The sequence below is a fragment of the Sardina pilchardus genome, chromosome 11 (genome assembly GCF_963854185.1).
Source record: "Sardina pilchardus chromosome 11, fSarPil1.1, whole genome shotgun sequence".
Taxonomy (NCBI): domain Eukaryota; kingdom Metazoa; phylum Chordata; class Actinopteri; order Clupeiformes; family Clupeidae; genus Sardina; species Sardina pilchardus.
The window spans coordinates 14,546,599-14,562,264 of NC_085004.1; the positions used below are offsets into that span (position 1 = coordinate 14,546,599).

Below are 15,666 nucleotides of genomic sequence, written 5' to 3' on the forward strand. Positions count from 1 at the left end.
AGGCGGGCAGAGCTCTCACCGGTCATGGAGTTCTCCGAAGTGCTGAGCTGCTCCCTGAGCTTGTCCACGTCGTCGGGGTGCACCTGCTCGTAGAGCGTGCTGCCCAGCCACTCGGACTGGGGATGGTTCAGCACGGGCGTCACCGAGTCCGACACGTAGATGACCCGCCCCGTCTCGGCCGCCACGACAAACAGGAAGCCGTCGGCCGCCTCCAGGATCAGGTGCTTCAGCTCCTGCAGAGCGCAGAATCACACAGACTCAGGACTGACCTCGAAGATAACATCACACCCTAATGTTCTGTTTTCATTTATGTTTATGTTAAGTCCCTGGGCGCCACAGGTAAGTGTTCTTTGGACTAGACGCCGCATCAAGTCGATGCATACACAGACAACCAAGTAAGCAAGAATGCACACACAAGCTTGCACACAAACACACACACACACAGTTCGGACCTATTTTTAAACGATTGCCATCAGATAGGGCGAGTGCATAAGGATTAGATGATGTGGTTCTGTTTTGTTCCGTGCGAGTTAAAAGCCTCTGGGGTTTAGTGTCTGTATTCATATGCCCTCAGACGAAGCACTTTAGCAGCTGATCACAGCCTCGCCTTTATCTATTCATAATAAATAGACATCCGAATGTGCAAATGGTCAAATAAGTAGGCTCGTGCGCCACAGTGTCAGGTGCAGTCGTGACTCATCTCCTCTCTACCCGCTCCTTTTTCTATTCATACTAAACAGACATTAGAATTGCAAATGGTAAAAATAAGTACACTTATACAGCACGGCGTCGAGCATAGCCACTCTGCCACAGCCAAAGACATAATAATGTCATGAGAATAACACCTCACACATCAGAGGTGGAAAAGTCCAGTTTCAGAAAGTAAACGTCCAACCACATATCTGTGCCAACCATTCACTTAAACCAGCTGATTCTAATTAGCACAATTGTTCAGCCAGGTAGAGCAGCTAATTAATGAGATCACTTGTGTTAAGTGCACAGCTAGATCCATTACATGGTTGGATTTTTACTCTCTGAAGCTGGACTTTTCCACCTCTGCTCTTCATCAGCACCATCACCATCGTCATCATCACCATCGTCATCATCATCATCATCATCATCATCATCATCATCATCATCATCATGATTACCTGTTCGGTGAGGAAGGAGGGCTTGTAGGCTCCGTCGGTGGAGGTGTTCCCGGTGCCTCTCATGGACTTCATGTGGGACACGGCCATGCGCAGGATGGTCAGCTTGTCGGGCTTGCGCGCCAGCGCACTGCAGGTGGGCACCATGTCCGACAGCTCGGTGATGTACTGGGTCATCTTGTTGCGTCTGCGCCGCTCGATCTCACTGTGGTTTTCCCTGCGCGAATGGGACAAGGGCAGGTGCAGGCCGTTACTGCCGTGCTGCTCCGCGGACGCCCGCATAGGCTGCTGCTGTATACTCACTGGGACAGCTAAGCTAACACCGAAGATAACACCTACCCCTCGTCTGGAATATCTGAGTTTCTTAAACTTTTTTTTTACGACAAGTCACTAAAAGTGAGCAATAAACTCTGACAATAAACCGGCTAAATATTATCGCTTTTGAGAAGAGGGAAGGGGGGGGGGGGGGGGGGGGGGGTATTGTCTTGCTTCTGTGGTATTGTGTGCAATTCTCTGAGGATATAAACACAGAAATATAAGTACATTCATTACATTTGTCAATATGCACTGGACCGGGGGACACAAACAGACCATTCACAAAACATGCACGACTTGCTCGGGAGATGAGAAATAGAACGGGGCCGCGAGCGGTCCTCTCGCTCAATTCTTTTCCACAAAGAGGATTGGAAATCTTGAAAGTCACCCTGACCATAGTGCTACAATTTTAAAGAGCATAAGCACCGGCAACGACAGAAGAGAGACAGAAAAGCCCTTTTCATGTCGATAATGCTCCTTCCCCCACTCGTGAACAGTTCAAAGCGCCCTTTAATTTCTATGCTTCAGTGGGAGGTAATGAATTCCTTTTTCTCCTGTATTCTCAGAGCCTATTTGAGTTGAATGGTTAGCGCGAGGACAAGAGGGAGATATGGCCCGGCTGCTGAAGCGCGCCTCTGAGAGTGTCCCAAGACACCTAGTGCCCCAAACACTAGCCATCCTCTGCGTCCATCACAAGATAGCCCTACCTGGCATATCTCTCTTTGTCAGCAGGGATCTCATCATCATCATACCTGAAAACAAAAGAAGGGAGTTGTTAGACACATGATTTATTTCCGCACTAGATATTTCAGCTTGATTTTTTTTTTTATCACATTCTTGCCATCTGTATGGAACACGATATTTATGAGTCTATGTCAGCTAGCTGGTAAAAGCGCTTGATGTGTAGAAATGAACACAAAATGCATTTTTGAGTTTTGAGTTTTTCCCGTAATCGTACCGTTATGACTCAACTAAGGATGAATGATCGAACATGAGATAATAACATGCTATGGAAAATGTGTCTGCATCCACCTCTGATTGTGCTTGAAGCATACGGTGCTTGTTGCGGGCAAAGTAATAGTCTTAGTTTTGTTTCATTCTTTCAGTGAGTAGGCTTATATGTGTGCAAGCCAAGCTGCCCCTCGCTACCTGGCACTAGCTTTTGGCAGGAGGGGATCCACAGGTTACCATGGAGACCTAAGAGGGCAGGAAGACTAGAACATATGTGGTTGGTCAAAACCATTGTAAGACTTCAGGCACTACTTTGCCAGAGAGGGTAATACACTGTGATCCATAATTCTTGCAGGTCACGAAAGCGTGTCCAGATCAATATACATCAGTGTTTATCAGTAAGATTTCACCCTGGAGGGGGGCAGGGAAAAAAGTGAGGTGTGCTTCTTCGTTTCTCCAACAGAGGGCACTGTCTTCACTTCACTGCCGTGCCTCAAGTTAAAAGAAACAGACTTTGCTGGCAGGGGGATTAAAGGGGATGCGGGTCCTTCAAAGAAAACATGAATTAAAAAACGGAAACATCATGCTAAAGAGAAAACAAAATATGATGAATGTTTGAGATGGCACAGCACCAAGCAGATGTCAAGTTGAAGGACAGAATGCAGCAAATAATGACTGAAAAATCTCAGAAATCTCAGACAAATGTTGAGATGGCACAATGGAGGTCATCAGCTGATATATCCATAAAACACACAGATTCTGGAAAGCTTCTATATGTCTAATTTGCACGAACAGAAATGTACTAATCCCTAATCCTAATGACTAATCCCTTACAAACACCACATCACAGTGATAACACGTCTGCAGCATACAGTCATCTTGTGGAGGAGATCCACATGCATGGAGACCCTCTCCTCACCTTGAGAATTTGCTGGGTCCTTCTCCGTCCTCATCTTCAAAGTCCATTCTGTGGAGCAGTTGTGATAAAAGCAAAGCACATTTAGCTCCACGCTCCACGCTTCACGGCCCACTCCTCTCACACACAAGTGTTTTAAAATGCTGATCACATCACCACCCAAAGCGTTACATTATTTCAAATCATGAAAACAATAACAGTGGGGCTGCTTGTTTAAAATATCTCCTGCGAGTAGAGATACTAAAACAGCAGGTAGCAATGATCCAAGAGGCCATTAATATGAACAGCAATCAATACTGTGTGCAGACTCACACCACTTTGTTTATGCTCAATATTTCCTGCATAGACAACAAGAAAAAATGTATTCCTGTGCAGCGGAATGGAGGCAGATTAGTTAGCTAGCAAGGAAAAGCATTTAGCATGTTGAACTATCAGTGTCATTTCAGGCAAGGGTTTATACCATGCTGCCCCCCGTACAGTGGATTTAACCAGGAAGCCAATTTGGACTAAAAATCCAGTCACCAAACCAAGCCAGGGCTGGGGAAACTAAATCCAACCAGCAAAAGCTGCCAAATGCTTTTCCACTTAAATGCCTTTGGGTGGTGAGCACTAGCTTTGTATTCCTAAATATCGGCAGCCTCCGCCGGGAGAGAACGGTGAGTTGGGTTAACTAAGCTAGACTTCTGGGGGGGGGGGGGGGGAGAGAGACATGTATGCTTTTCCATGAATAATATGTATTATTTATAAATTCAATAATATCAATTTACATAATATAAACACTGTCTGGCTTTTCATTTTGCATTTTTTTTTTTAATTGCACTGTTGGGAAAAAACATTTTGATTTAGTACAATTTGTCTAATGTGCATGAATACTTAGTGTGCATGTGTGCGTGTGTGTCTGTGTGTCTGTGTGTCTGTGTGTGTGTGTGTGTGTGTGTGTGTGTGTGTGTGTGTGTGCACGTACGTGCATGCATGCGTGTGTATTTGATCGTTCATAGTTGCAGCATTTTCTCTTCATTCCAAATATAGCAGAAATTATTTCATCTGGCTCTGAATCAGGGTGTGCCTCAACACAAGATTACGGGCTTAGCTGGGCAACTACACCAAAGGGAACTTTCTTCTCCCAGCATTTTGATCAAATCCTCCCTGCTCCTATAATATTTCTCTCATAACAGATGTATTCATAGAATTCAAATACCATGCCAGAGGACTGGGTTGAGCTTTCTGTCTCTTTTGCATGAAGCTGCTTGACGTCCAGAAGATCCCTTCTGTCCCCTAATCAGAGCCAGTTTTGCTAGAACTGGAAGCCCAGTTCTACTAAATGTGGCAAGTCATACTAGACGCTCTTCCTTCTGCATAATCCTTAAAATCACTCAATCATGTCAATTCCCTGCTTGATCTCTGATGCAATTTCTCACCTCCTCTCATCAACATTTTCAAACTGAGGAGTCAGTTTGACTCAAATCACTTGACATGTTCAAGTGCTTTCACTGATCACCACTTTGCACACTGCTTTGATCATGAAGAACCAGTTACAGGTAAAACAACCTTTGATTGTGTAACGAAAAGCCAGACACAGACAACCCTTGGTGTGTGTCTACTCTGGCAGAACTCAATTCCATTCCACGAGATCATGGCTGACCAAGTCACACTTCCTCTCTCTTCGGTAGTAGAGAGGTCATTATTTACAAAAGAAGAAAAAAGAAATCTCATAGGTTGCAGTCGAAAGGGCAGTGGGAGAGATGTATAGTTTAACCAGCTGGCCGATAATGGTCTCTGGAATGATGAGATCCATAGTGAAAGGTGTGGGTGTGCGAGAGCTGAACGTAGTACCATCCTTTCCATTCGCTGGGCTACGAGTTCAGAGGGGCTTGGAGCTCATTTATAAATGAAAAGCGTGTCTGCGAATATCAGCCTCACTAAAAGGCCTGGTGACGATTCGTTTAAAAAAAAAAAAGAGCAGCACCATTTGCTTTTATTGCAGCAGCCCTGTTAATCCATAACCAATAACAAATTAGAAAAACAAATTCCATCAGAAGGAGTGTGTGGATTCAGCTGAAATGTCGCCACAAGTTTTCATTAGGTTCTCTGACTGCGGAAATAATTCTTAGAAAGAGAGTTATATTTGCCAATTTGTGCTACATACTGGCTAAGAATAAGAGAAAATACCATGCCTGTTTAGAAAGTCAAATAAGACTCAAACAAGGCTGAAATTGAATCCACTGATTCTGCAGCCAAATGCTGTCCGACTCTGGAGTTTGGCAGAAAAGCTACCTCATTAAATTCTGACCAAAGTCAACAAAGCCTCTCATTCCAACACGCTCAAATTCGGAATACAAAATATATATAATCAAACTAACCCTTCCCTGTGTCGTGGGGCTTTCTTTCAACAACAGAAAGTGACAAGTAAGACGGACTCCCATTATGACATGCCAATCCAATCTTCTGAGGTCTACGTCCTGAGTCACTTGATGTTGTACATGCTCTTAAAACACCCTCCCAACTCCTGTCCCCATGCCATCTGCCGTGACCACAGACCATTTCTCTCTCTATTTATCTGATGCTTTGTGGTCTGCAAGTTACATTCAGACTTGAAGTAAGTTTTGGCAACTTGTCTCTTATCTCTCCAGAGATCCTCTCCGCTGATTCAAATGTTTCCATTCAACTATCACCAAGTCACACATAGTGATCTCAACCCAAAACACAGCCTGATGTCAAAACAACGTGACAGCACGAGCCTAAACAAAGGCGAGACTTCCATCTAGCCGTGTGCCTATTGTGTAAATACGAGAGGACTAAAGTAGAACCAGAAAACATAACATCAGCGAGTGAGTCCCACCCAGTGCTCGAGGCCTGATCGCTGGGCAGTCTCTCCACGGCAGCTGCCTTGGACCCAGCACAGTCTCCCAGAGCACAACTCAAACAGGCACAATCAGAGCGCTTGTTGAATCAGGTGCTGAAGTGTTTGGTTTGGGCCTCAGGAGAGCAGCAGTGGCCTACAGTCAGTTTGGTGGAGGTTGTGGTGGAAGACTCCGTGTGTGTGTGTGTGTGTGTGTGTGTGTGTGTGTGTGTATTGTACTCACCCGCCCGATCTTCTCTTGCCTCCTCTGCCCGGCATGGATCCAGCCATTCTGACCTGGCCCGCGCCCACCACTGCACCAGGCATCGCCACCGGCCCTGGGAGATCTGTGCCCATTTCTGCAGGTCACAAACAACAACAACAAGAAAAAGCACACAGTCACATCCACAGTTCATCTCACGCCAGCCTTGCCTCCCTCCCTCTCCCTCTCCCTCCCTCCAACGCCTCTACATCCAGCCTGCCATGGATAGGCTAAACAAACCCGCGTAGATCTCCCGCTGGAGCTCCTGTGTTAATATTTGATCCTGTTACAGTATGCGATTCACCTCTGATCACAGCGCTAGGGATGAAAACAACCTGCACTGATGATTCCCTGCGAAGACGAGCTCGTCTTGTTTATATATTTATGAGGAGCTGCCTGAGCCTTCCGTGGCCCTACAGATTTCAGCTGCACAGAATGTGGGTTACAGTAACGCAAGTGCACGGAGGAAGTTAATGTGAGGGATGACTTTAGGGAGATGGACTGATCCGTAGCTGCGCTAACAGATTAAAGCCTTTGAGGTCAAACTCATTAATCAGTGCATTGGGGTTTGATTGGGGGTGGGGGTGTGGGGGTGTGGGGGTGTAGTGGAAGTTGGACAGGGCTTCTCCTTTTCAATCACATCTCTGACAAGTCCAAGGTTGTTTCTTTTACTCTTCCAGCAGTTAGCTCGGCATTCGTAGGCAGTCTTAATAACCCCAGGCAATTTACCATTCCATCAAGTCCTAGGAAAGCTGTTTGGCCACCTGAGACTGCCGTAGCAACAGCTTCAGTGGCGCGCTGCTTTAATGTCAGCGTGTTTGCAAACATTGGAAACAAATCTATGTCATTTTGTATGCGGTATGATAAATGCCATTCCCTCGGGAGCATGCTGCAGGAACGCTTTCCCCAATTAGACCCGACCACAGAAAGATTTCCCAGAATACCTCCACGAGCAGTACACAGGCTAGCTCTCTCATACCACCTTGCTAACAGCATTCTCTACACTCGGCTTACTTATGTTAACATGGGGGGAGAGGGGGCAAATAATGAGCTTAAGTGCGCTACATGCTGCAATTTTCAATAGGACAACTACCATTTCTAGCAAACAGCATGAGATTTCCATGATCCGAACATTATCATAATTTACTTCAACAAATACTAGCCTTTGTGCAGCCTCGGCATTTGTTCCCTCAGCTGAATCCCTAATGAGGGCTGAAAAGCAATTTATTTCGTATGCAAAGGAGGCAGGAGATTTCAACAAACTGATTAACAACTGGGATTCCAGTCATACAAGAGACGGGTATGAAACAATATTCAAAGACCGTCTCCTTTAAGAACACTTCTGCATGCAAATGCAGGAATCCAATTGCACTGGGTGTTCCATATGAGAATTTTAAATTGACCATTAATGAAGGTGCATACAATATTGGCTACCAAAGACAAATGCTGAGCCCATGTTCATCTTTCTTCAAATTGGATACTGTCTGTCTTGTCCACCATTCCAACCTTAAAACTCAGAATTAAACTAAAAATAAATAATTAAAAAAAACACACAGAAGCCTGCTCATCTCAATTTATTTGTCACAAAGCACTTAGCTGCCTGTTTTTGACTGCCTACCTTTCTCTATATACATTCCTGCAAAATGGGCCGAGCTACTGTAGCATGGCTTTGTGATTCGTGTGTGTGTGTGTGTGTGTGTGTGTGTGTGTGTGTGTGTGTGTGTGTGTATAATGTGATGTGATGGGTGAAGGCTGAAACTGTTCCCAAAGCCTCGGTGGCTGCCTCCACTCTCCCTGCCTACATACCTTGGTTGCCTCTGAATAACACCATGAGTCACAATTGACAGAGGCGCCTTCAGCAGACCCAGACCGCACTTGGGTCCACGCAGAAGGCCTCAATATGTAATGAAAAGCCATTTCGCTTCAAAAGCTGAGTTTCTGGAATTAATTGATAACTGAACTGCAGTGTAGCAATCAGCAGGCATTTCTGTTGAATGATTCAACTTTTGCTGTGCTTATTTGGAAATGGCACACTGTGTCAACCGTTCCTCTCCCTGTTTTCAACAAAGCCCTGGCACTCCTGATAAAGTCGTCTGGTTCGGTAAAACAGTAACTGAACCGTGGCACGTTGAATGACCAACGCTCACCCTTGGCTTAAGTAAGGGACCTGGCCTTATCATATCTTTTCGTGATGCAATCTGAAAATTCTGCGTTCTTGCCGGTGAGTATGTGTGTGTGCGAGGGAGTCTAGGCTCCAGATGGCCCACAGATTGGCCGTGTCCTCTGCCTAGCGAGAGAGCCTACTTAAACAAAGTGCCCTTCAGTGTGACTTCTGACAGCTGAAGCTCCCTCAGACGATGGCCCTTGCATTCTAAAACCACGCCTGGCAACTTTGTATGCGGACCAGGTGCTTATAACGCACACATTCTCTATATATTTATTTATAATTGCTTCATTAACATTTGTAATGAGACTACAGGGACATATCACCCCAGAGATGCATGACCGTGGACTACACCATTGGTTAAGATTTGACAGAGGAAAGAAATACTGTGTGGAATGGATGGTAGTATAGCCTAACCACACCAACCCAGTTAGTTGTCTTATGTCCCATGAAAGTCAGTTCCCTGTCAGCTTCAGACTGCACACTGTAGCCAACTGTGTATGAGTTATCTCCTGCTCAGATAGAGGAGTATGCTTCTCGTATGACCTCTAAAGTGCTTAAAATTATCCAGAGAGATCATCATGAATATTGTCAAACTGAACATGCCATGGCCTGCTCTCGTACTGAGGCGATTTTGTGCCAACATGGTCCTCACAATGTTATTGAGACAGTGAGCTCTGAATTCGCACGTTTAAAAGAAGACAAACCGAATGCTCCCACTGACATTAACTACATCTGTATTAAATGTATCACCAAATAACTAAGGCGTATTGAGACGATTATGTGGTAACACAAGCCTTTTCCAAAGCCAGCACGAAGTGCACTGGTCCTAAATAAAGCCCACTGGAGATTTTCTCTCTAGCTTTAAGATGGATGGAATCAACAGGCAAGAGGAAGTAGCCTAATCTGTTTAGTGTAAAACATGAATTTGAACATGCCAATACATCAGAGAAAAGCAAGACTGCAAATAATCTTCAAGTTTGTGTGTCCCCGGAGAGTAACGGGATCAGTGTTTTAAGGATAGCTTGCTAACGTTACATTGTATCAATGAAATCCAAGCACGTAGCAACCAGGAATGTTTCCGGTATCCAATTTGCATTTCGCGAGGAAAATTGTAACAAATGCATGCCGCTTAGCAGTGTGATTCTGTCGCTACATTAATGTTGTACTACAGAAATGATTAACCTCAGAAATCTGGGTGAATTTTGAGCCGAAACCCTCTGTTGTGTGCAAGGCGGCTAGCTACGTGGGGGAAGGGGATGCTGTGACTGACGTCGATATAAGCGCTGAAGCTCGTTTCTTTTGTTAACGCGAAAATAACATTGCATGCCAACGCGTGACCAATTCCTCTCTAATTATATTTTCGCTGTACGTAACCAGATGAAAAATATCTGACTTACCCGATGGATTTACCGCGGCGGGTGTTGCCATATTGCCTCGACGGAAAACAAAATGCAGAAATGAAAATGACGCACAATTCAGGACGCCCTGGGAAAGACAATCCACTCAAGTGTTTGGCACGCGAGCTCGATTCAGCTGCCTAGGACATTTGCATGCATGAAGGCTGAACGATACATGAAAACAGTCGACCGAAAACTTGTATTTTATATTCGTTTACGTGGGAGTATGTTACAATTTCGAGCTTACAGACTGAAAAATGCAAGATGTCTGAAGGGTAACACCGCGAGAGTTCACTTGAATTAATTAATACTGTATCTCAGCTTTAAATTAGACTCAAATAGGGAGCAAGTCAAGCATGTATTTGAGCTAGGATGTGATTGAAACCAGTGGAAATTGTGGGTTTCACTATCCAGATTAGACCGGTTGTAAAAAGTAGCCCAGTGCCAACAGAATAAATTGACGCGCCTTATTGGAATAACTGCGTGTGGAACATAGAAACTATCAAGTGTGTCATTTTCCATTAAATAAAATATTCCAATAATATTTTCATGCGCAATAGAACATAAAGGGTTGAAGTTCACTGAGGTAAATGAAGACATAATGTCAGTTAAATTTAACTTAAAATCTCTGGAGGGTTTCCTCATTAATCAGTGCCCACGTGGCAATCAAAAATATTCTATGAATAGAACTTCAAATAGGTCACATCAATTTGATTCTTCGTGTTCTTAGACCCTAACTGACAGACAGTATGATCCCTTTAATAGGCTTTTCTTTATTATAGCCCACAACATGAAGTTAGAGGGAGAGTTATTATAACAGATGCCATACATTGTTTAAGTAGGCCTAGATTATAGTATGATTTTGATCTATTGTGTTAGAATGATTTTTCATATAACATATTTAAGGTATACTGACATGTTGGACAACATTACAGGCATAAGATTTTATGGAGTTGAGATTGGGATGTAGGCCTACTTATTGGCTTTCACTCTGTTTTGGGGAGTTGGGCATCACAGCGCCTGTTCCATTAAATTATTCACACCCCATTAGTTTACAACAGACCACTGACAGATCCAACGCATGGCGTAGAAATGCAGTTAATAAAAGTGATAAGAATCAAATGTACTGAATATATTTGCTATGGACTGATGATAATTCCTTAAATGAGAGAAAATCTCAGCAACTCTCTTGAGAAGTTTTGGTAGGAAATTGTGGGTTTCTTGAAGGGAAACATATCTCCTATTTGGAGGATGAGTAGTTCTCAGAAAAAGAAGTTGGCTTTAGTGAGTAAGAGTTGGGCTGAAGCATTTATTTACTTTCCATTCAGTGGACACAAATGTGCACAAACTAAATGTGGCATTCCTCAAGTCTACAGAAAAAAAGTGGTAGAAGTGTATAAAGACAATTTGTTTTAAAATGTCTCCAAGTGTGTGTGCTCAGAGCGAATTAATCACTAAATGCGCTGATCTCATTTTTTTTTCTTTCTACAGGAAAAATCATACTTGCACTAAAATGGAATCTTTTCACTACACTCATTGTAATGAAATGATTATAAATTGTGGTGTCTAAAATTATAATTGTGTTTTGTGCTCTTGCATTTTATTAATCGCTGTTTAGCCATTCATACATTCTTATGAACCTGGTAAGATTTTGTGTAGATTCTTCTGTCTTTTCCAGAAGGCTATATGATGCAGGGTAGGGCTCACTCTGCAGTCAAACAGGCCCAATTTGACATGCAACAGAAGCATCTGACATAACACAATCTGACCTCTTGAATATTTATCTGTTAATCCAGGCTGCCCCCTTCTGCCATCCATGGCACGGATTTACCATTTCCTTTTCCTGTAGGCTGTACAGCATTTTGTAGCGTTCTCATGAAAACAGACTTTATATCAAAGGGGCCTTGTGTAGCGTCAATTATATTGATTCCCTAAGGACAAGTAAGAGAGCTGTGTTGTGTTGAGCTACGCTTGTGCACGGATATGTAGCAAGCGCCGGGAGTTGTCCTGTTTGAGAGAGCACTTGTGGCTCTTATGACATCTCTTGTGTCCAGCAGAATAAGATGTAATAAGCTCTATAGGAGTAAATGGGTCACCAGTCACACATAAAAGGCACCATGGAATAGGAGCCTCGAAGCAAGCGCTGTGGTCCATTATATCATTGTGGAGTGGACACAGCTGTTTGGTAGGACAACAGCTGATGAGTACTTCACCAGCCACAGTAATCTTGTTGGTGAATAAACAATGCATTCAGAAGACATGGCCAGTTAGACAGGCTAGATACAATGGGGCATGAAGTGCTTGTCTAAACAATTGGGATATTGTATGCTTGTACATGTAGGTGTGTGTGTGTGTGTGTGTGTATGTGTGAGCGCGCGCACATGTATCTGCAACCAAGAATATCCGAAAGCAGTACAGCACGTACTGTAGGTCCAAACGGCCCAACCTGTTCTGAAGCTATACGATAAACAGACAGCTGGGCTTGTTTGCCCTTGACCTGGCATGTTTTTCCTCTGTCGGACAGGTAGCCCAGTGCTGTGGCAGCAGCACCTCCAGCAGAAACATCCAGAATGCAGGAGGCCGGGGTGAACACGGCACGCACACCAGAATTGGAGCTACCAGTTGACTCACATTAACGTCAACTCCCCCCGGGGCCAGGCCCAGACACTCTCTCTCGCTTTGACGTCTAATTGGACGGAACCCTTTTGTGTTTCACAATAAGGCAGCGGCCCGTAAAGATGCTGGTGCTGTGGTGTCTGGGTGAAGTCAGGGCGCTCCAGCCTCTGTGCTGTTGCATTGTCTCATAACGAGGAACTGCAGGGGACAGCGTCAGGAGGGCAGTGTGCTTAATGGACCAAGTACCAGGCTGTTTAATTGTGCCAAACTCGAGGAAGTGTGTATGTAGACGTGCAAATTATGTTCTTCTGGTCAAACCAGAGCAGAAATGCAGGAATGTGTCCATTATCTTGACTAGGTTGGTGCTGATGCCTGCATACCTTGATACATGCATGCATACATATGCGTTAAAAGAAAACTGGGATGTAGAGTCGCACATAGACACAGATGCAGAGACTAACACTATGCATAAAGACATGAGCACACACTCTCTCTCTCTCTCACACACACACACACACACACACACACACACACACACACAGAGAGAGAGAGAGAGAGACTTAGGCAGGCAGCAGGTCGGGCAGCAGACTGGAGAGCGAGTGTGCCGGTGGTGATTGAGTGTGCGTGAGAGTGGTGCTGTGCCTGGCTGCACGAGTCTCTCTCTCCCTTTCTCTCTCTTTCTCTCCTCCTCTCTCTCTCTCACATCCCATCTCTCTCCCTCCCTCTCTCCCTCTCTCTCTATCTCATTCTCTCTCCCTCCCTTTCTCTCCCTCTCTCTCTCACTTCCTTTCTCCCTCTCTCTCTGTCTCTCTCTCTCCCTCTCACTCACTCTTTCTCCCTTACTCTCCCTCTCCTCTTCCTCTCCCTTTCTCTCTCACTTCATATCTCTCTCTCTCTCTCTCTCTCTCTCCCTCCCTCCCCCCCCTCTCTCTCTCTTCCCCTCTTCTCCAGTGTGTTTGTGCATGTGGAGTCGGAGGAGGAGGCAGTCTGTTGCTGCCCTGGGCTCCGCTCTCCACACGCGGGGCGATGCAGCAAGGGTGAGAGAGGTAGAGCGGTGCAGCAGCAGCTGCTCTCCCCCCCACCCCCTCCTCAGCTCCAGCTCCTGCTCCTCCTGCTCCTTCAACTCCTGCTCCTGCTCCTGCTGCTCCTCCTGCTCCAGCCTCCGCTCCTGCAGCCCCAGTCGGGAAGACGCCAGTCTGCCAGCCAGCCGGTCCACCCTCCGCACACCAACATGTGAGGAGAGCAGGTATGCAGCGATCCTCTCTGCCAAGCATCCCGACAACTCTTTTTCTTTCTCTCTCTGCATGTGTGTGTGTGTGTGTGTGAGTGTGTATCTGTGTGAGAATGTTGCTTTTGCTGTGCTGCTGTTCCTTTTGATGTGGAAGGGAAGGGAGCGGGAAGTCGGACATCATGGAAGTCCATCCCAGCCCAGCAGGTGCTCTCTTTTCAGACTTGTGTGGGAGGCGAGAGCGGCTCGCCTGGTCTGGGGAAGTGAAACAGAAAGAGAGTTTGGATTTGTGTCTGTTCATTTTGTGGTCAGAGTGCTTGCCTTTCTTGTGTTTCGTTCTTTTGGAACAGTGGTGGTCATTTGTTTCGTTGACACATTTTCAAAGTCCATGTACATAAACCTTAATAGCAGAGATTATGGAGTGGGAGCTGCAGAGGTGAAGTCTTGCGCTGTCTTTTTTTGTGTGTTTTATATGTGAATAAGCTTGAGGGCTGAAAGTTTACAGCAGTCGGGATGATGAAAGGATGATTGATTTTTAGTCTGGGTTCAACTCCAAACACAAGACATCACTGAATGCATGTAAAGTAGCAATAATTTAGTGTAGAAACAGTTGTACTTGCCCTTTTGATCTACAACTAATCTGAGTCATTTAATATTTTTTTGTCAATATGATGAGACCAGTATACTTAGTGTTTTCTACTGAATATATTCCACAATACTTTGTAGTCATATATTTCAAGGCGCTTGGCTTTATATCACTCAATACTCAGACAATAGTGAAATATATTAATATATCACAGAACAATATTTCACACAAAAAAGTTGAATAATAATGTGATGTGAATGTATATTCACCAATAACTGGCTCATATCCATATGAGCACAAAATTCTTATGCAAGGGGGATACAATGGGCAAGCATGCAAAACCACTCAGGAGTTAATTTTCCCAGTCTGAAGTCTTAAAGCGAATTAATTGGGTTGAGAGAAATGACCCACTAAAATGCAATAGATCTCAGTTCCATTTGTTCCTCCTCCAGACCTATTGAGTTTCTTTTCTTTTCTCATTTGTTTTCACACATTTATTCACTCATTCAGTCCAGTCTAGTAATGTGATGTTAAAGGGATATTCCGCCATTTTTGGAAATACGCTCATTTTCCACCTCCCCTCGAGCAAAACAATCGATATTTACCTTGTTCTCGTTCATCCAGCCATTCTGTGAGTCTGGCGATACAACTTTTAGCTTCAGCCTAGCATAGATCATTGAATCGGATTAGACCATTAGCTTCTCGCCTGCTAGCTTCATGTTTAAAAGTGACTACGATTTCTGGTAATTTTCCCATTTAAAACGTGTCTCCTCTTAAGTTAGAAAGTGCAATAAGACCAACTGAAAATGAAACCTGGCGTTTTTCTAGGCTGATTTGACATGGAACTACACTCTCATCTGGCGTAAGAATCGAGGCAACTTGCAAACGTACCATAAGCGTAGTGATATCGTACGCAGCATCTGAAAATAGTCCCCATAGACAACAAGCAGTAGTAGTGCCAGTAGTGTGCAAGTTGCCTTGATTATTACGCCAGATGAGAGTGTAGTTCCATGTCAAATCAGCCTAGAAAAACGCCAGGTTTCATTTTCAGTTGGTCTTATTGCACTTTCTAACTTGAGAGGAGACACGTTTTAAATGAGAAAATTACCAGAAATCTTAGTCACTTTTAAACATGAAGCTAGCAGGCGAGAAGCTAATGGTCTAATCTGATTCAATGATCTATGCTAGGCTGAAGCTAAAAGTTGTATCGCCAGACTCACAGAATGGCTGGATGAACGGGA

General features: G+C 44.5%; 1 protein-coding gene across 2 annotated transcripts in view; it reads right to left on the bottom strand.

The window, feature by feature from the left end:
* The window catches only part of arnt2 (aryl-hydrocarbon receptor nuclear translocator 2), a 39,971-nt gene extending 29,724 nt beyond the window's left edge, over positions 1 to 10,247 (bottom strand). The window contains exons 1-6 of one of the 2 annotated variants that reach the window (XM_062548791.1): positions 9,996 to 10,247; positions 6,414 to 6,528; positions 3,334 to 3,381; positions 2,171 to 2,215; positions 1,152 to 1,365; positions 20 to 233 (exon numbers count right to left, since the gene is read on the bottom strand). In XM_062548791.1, coding sequence (XP_062404775.1) covers positions 20 to 233; positions 1,152 to 1,365; positions 2,171 to 2,215; positions 3,334 to 3,381; positions 6,414 to 6,528; positions 9,996 to 10,026 — 667 coding nt within the window. In that variant the 5' untranslated portion in view covers positions 10,027 to 10,247. The remainder of the gene's footprint in view (positions 1 to 19; positions 234 to 1,151; positions 1,366 to 2,170; positions 2,216 to 3,333; positions 3,382 to 6,413; positions 6,529 to 9,995) is intronic. The other variant, XM_062548792.1, reaches the window with a different exon arrangement.
* Positions 10,248 to 15,666: the final 5,419 nt, after the last annotated feature.